General features: G+C 52.9%; 1 protein-coding gene across 1 annotated transcript; it reads left to right on the forward strand.

The window, feature by feature from the left end:
- Window positions 1-3: 3 nt before the first annotated feature.
- LOC104076379 (tapasin-related protein-like) lies at window positions 4-4,047 on the forward strand (the record flags this gene model as incomplete). The annotated part of the gene is made up of 6 exons (XM_009577217.1): window positions 4-92; window positions 1,366-1,650; window positions 2,107-2,448; window positions 2,634-2,957; window positions 3,678-3,767; window positions 4,007-4,047. Coding segments are annotated over 6 exons (1,171 nt in total), but the record flags the coding sequence as incomplete, so codon positions are not given.
- Window positions 4,048-4,379: the final 332 nt, after the last annotated feature.

The raw sequence follows: 4,379 nt of genomic DNA on the forward strand, positions 1-4,379 counted from the left end.
CAGAGATGACGGGAACTTGGATGATGTAACTGAGTACAAAGTCCCACAGAAAAACCGTGACTCCTCTTCTCCCATTGTCTTTGAAGCCTCAGGTGAGCGGGAGAGCTGGGGTGGGAGAGCCGCCGCTGGGGTTTTGGCCACTTACCTGCACCAGGCTTCTATGAGATTTTTCTTTAACTGAGTTTAGACAATTAATTTTTGAACAGCCACTAAAGTTACACGCATGATTCCTTGAATTCGGCAATTTGGACTTTAAGAAAGGAAGTTTGTGGAAGACATTAGAAAGCCCTGTTGAGGCACCTCCTTCCTACTGGGGCTATCCCAGATTGCCTATCTCTCGGGAAACACTTTGTCAAAAGCAACTCAGGAATTATTCCACTATACAGTATTATTGCAACCGTGAAGAGTGTTCACATCTTTAGTCATGCAGGTGTTTTTTGCTAGCAGGAAGCATGGTGGTAAGTGGGCATGAAGCTCAGGCGGCTGGCTGTGTGCCACTTGGCTCTCCTCACTTCACTCATGGGCGCCAACCTGCAGTCCAGCCTCTCTTCCCCTTGCTTTGCGCGTAACTTTGCAAACACAGTCACGCAAAGGCCTGAGCCTGTACTTCGCTGTGGTCTTGTTCGCTGCCTACAGTGCTTATCTGCAAGCATATGCTTCAGTACAAGCTTGTTCGAGGCCCTGAGACATTTTCAGAGGAGAAGCTGAAGGTCCAGCAGGATCCATTAGCATGGGTCCAAGCTCTCCTTCAAGTGGTGTGGATGGAGTGGGCATGGATGAGTTCAAGCACACTACAGCCAGGCTACTGTCAGGCATTGCAGACATGGAGTTTATTTCCAGTGATGTCCGTGGAAAGCGTGTAGGTCACCAGGATGCTTACGCCTATGCTTAAGCCCATGCTATGATCAAAGGCACAGATACAGTGTGTCTCTACATCCAGCCATTAATGCCTTCCTGCCACCCTTTCTTTCCTTACCTGGGATGCTTCGGTGTCCCCTTTGTTTCTGGATTCAGGCCTAAAAAGAACAAACGTTGCAGGTCTTTGCTGGGCATATCACGTACACAGCTTGCTTTCTTGAGCTAGCTAAAGGGAATCTGTTCTATTTATTCTCCTTTCCTAACAGCTTCCTTTGCTCACAGTGAACTGGATAAAATACAACCAACAGTCTGAGGGATGTAAGACAGTCGTGACAAACCTCTCATATTCTTTGCAGGCCTTCATCTGTTCAGCCTAGCCTGGTATTTCTGGGCTCTGACTGACCCCAGCAGTGCATGATGCTCCTCCAAAATAATGTGTCTCATCAGCTTGCACTTTCTTTCCCCTTTTGGATTCAGACGGTTAAACCTCTTCCTCTATCCCCACAGCCCAGTCGGTATCCATCCCACACGCAGAGTCCCTGCTGCATGCGGACTGTGATGGGGAGGAGGTGAACTGCGAGATCTCCCCATACAGCTTCCAGCGGGCTGGCGAGGGGCCCTGCCGTACCTTCTGGTTCATGGCCACCCTGCGGCTCTCCGGTGGGATCAGTATCGCCCTGGTGCTCAGAGGACCCCACTGCGGCAGCCGGGAGGAGGAGGAGGAGCACGATGCAACACTGCACCCAAAGCTGAGGATTCCTCTCAGCAAGGAGGGGACGTTGCTGACCACAGGTGACCAGGTGGCCATGGGTGCCTCCACAGCACTGAGGGACATGAGGGGAGGGGAGCCTGCCTCCCCAAGAGTCCCATGCCCCACCTCTCACCAGGACCTGAGGGCTGCCGGGAGTGGGTGCTTAGGGAAAAAGGGGTCGTGCACATTGCCCCCCACCCTGCCTCCTGTCAGGGTTTTCCATGCCCCAGCCCCTGAGGATGACAAGCACCTTCAAGCCATGACGTGCACTTGGTGTCCGCCTGTTCCCTGCCCTGCTAACCCCACCAGGCTGGCTTCCTCCAGCTCTTCAGTCCACATGGTCCCCTGGGGCATCACATAGGGTGCCTGTGCCTCCTCCTCGTCCGGGTGGGGAGTTCACTGCCAGCCCTTCCATCAGCCCTTCCCACCTGAGGGTGCCTTCTTTAACCACATCCATTTAACTCTCTGCATGCCTGTGCCCTTCTTTCTGTTTCTAGTTGAATTTCAATCGTCATCACGCAACACTTCCCTGCGCACACATCTTGGCGGCTCAGTCATCCTCGACTGCCGCTTTGCCTTGGCTCCCAGCTCCTCACTTTCTTCCCTGGAGTGGAGGAGGCAGCACCGAGGCAGCGGCCGTAGCCTTTTCCGGTACCAGGTGGGGAGCAAAGGCCCAGCAGCGCAGCCAAAAGTCCACGTGAATGTGGCGGAGCTGCTGGGGAGTGGAGACGCATCGCTTAGCCTGCAAGGAGCGAGCGTTGGAGATGAAGGGACGTACATCTGTTTGGTGTCCACCTCACTGCACCAGGCCCAGCACAACATCCAGCTGCATGTGGCCGGTGAGGAAGGGAAATGCCTGGGGGCAACAGGAGTCCCATGTCCCCAGGCACTGAAACTTTGCCCTGCACCCTTATCCCATCGCTCCCAACACTCATTGTCACAGGCAGCTTGTCTTCTCTCCCTTGTGGATGGGGACTTTTGTACTCTGCTAACAATAAGTCAATTCCCTCTTTATCTCCTCCAGAGCCTCCAAGAGTTCGTGTCATTCCAGCAGTGGTGTCATTTGAGAGAGATGTGACGACTACTCTGGCCTGCAACATTGCTGGCTATTACCCCCTGGATGTCTCGGTGGGCTGGACACAGAAGACTCCTGAGGATGACACAGAAATCCCTCTCTCAGACGCACGTTTCTCCAACCACCGGCAAAGCCGAGATGGCACCTACAGCATCACCTCTTACCTCAGCATCAGCTCAGCCACAGTGCGGGCACCAGCCACCTACAGCTGCCATGTTTCACACGTGGCCCTGGCAGAGCCCATCTCTGTGAGCGCCCATCTTAAGGCACTAGGTAGGTGTCAGGGGCAGAGGGGCGAATTCTTCATCCTGCCCAGACCTCCTCGCACCGCATCTACCCACCAAGGGGATCAAAACCTCTGAGTCACACCACATCTGCCTGTTTCGCCATGCTTTCCTTCTGGTGTCCTCTCACACCCATCCTCTCTATCCTCCTCTTCCCTTTCCCTTTCACTTCCTCAGCTTTTATTTCACTCCCTGAAGCTTTTGGGGAGCAAGTATCTCATTTCCTTCAAGGGAAAAGAGATTTTATGACCAAAAGTGGAGCAACAGAGCAAAAGTTTGTAGCATGTGGGCTGGACCCCCCTGGACAGGCACAAGAAAACAGTCATGCCCCAAAAAGTTAGACACCCAGTTGGACTTGATATTCAGCTGGAGACAGATGCTGCTCGAGAACTATAGCAAAAAATCCTTCCTGCCCTTGGAGCTGCTCACTCTCCCTGCTGATGGGAGATTGCTCCTGTGTCTCCTCCTGACCCAGCAGGGAAAAGCAAGCAATACTGCAGTTTAACAAGTTACGACACATCAGTCCAGCCAGTATAACTGGCCCTGGGTCTGTGTGGCTTTAGCTCACGTGTGTCATGTCACATCTGTGTACCTGACAAGAGCACGCACACAGTCAGTTGCTGGGGGAGCTCATTTATCTGTGACAACTCGCTGGCTGTTCAGCCACTCCAGCCAACCTAACATCACTGATCCTCCTCTTCCTCTGCAGAGCAAACGGAATCGGAAGGACTGGTGGGGGGTTTCGTTGCTACCATCATTTTCATCGTTGTCCTCTTCATTGTGCTCAGGAGAAGAGCAGGTAGGCATTTAAAATGCTGAGCCACTTCCCTCATGGGCGAGATGCAGCAAGGAGCATCTTCCTCCCCCTGCACCCCCGCTCGGGAGAGATGGAGGTCAGAATATCCCAGGATCCTGGAGGGAGAGGTGGGGAGCGGATGAGCTGGAGACTCATTTCTGGTGGAAGGCAGCATGAGGTGATGTTTTGCACCGCTTTGGTCTTCCTGCATCTTACTTCCTTTTTTTCTCTCTCCTTTTCAGCTAAACCAAAGTCTGAGCAACTTCTAAGGTCTTCAGAATAGAGGAAACCCTTGTGCCACCCTGCTTTGTCTCCCGTCCCTTGACACATCCTGCTCAGGAGAGGCAGCCCTGTGCAATTATTAACAGAGCTATTGGTCGGTACGGGAGGGGTAGGGCTGCCCTTGGTGGAGGAGCTGAGTGGCCGTTCAGAGGTGGACTCACAGAAGAACATGTCTTCACCTCGGGAGGGCAACACCGATAGCCTCAGCTCTTTGCTGGGGTGCTGCATTACAGGCAACATGCATACATTTTTAGAAATGCCTCTTCTCCGGTTTCAGGGAAAATTAAATTGTATATAGATGAGTGTTTGTATGACTGTATATGTGTATACAGG

The sequence above is a fragment of the Fulmarus glacialis genome, unplaced genomic scaffold, assembly GCF_000690835.1.
Source record: "Fulmarus glacialis isolate BGI_N327 unplaced genomic scaffold, ASM69083v1 scaffold39564, whole genome shotgun sequence".
NCBI classification, from domain to species: domain Eukaryota; kingdom Metazoa; phylum Chordata; class Aves; order Procellariiformes; family Procellariidae; genus Fulmarus; species Fulmarus glacialis.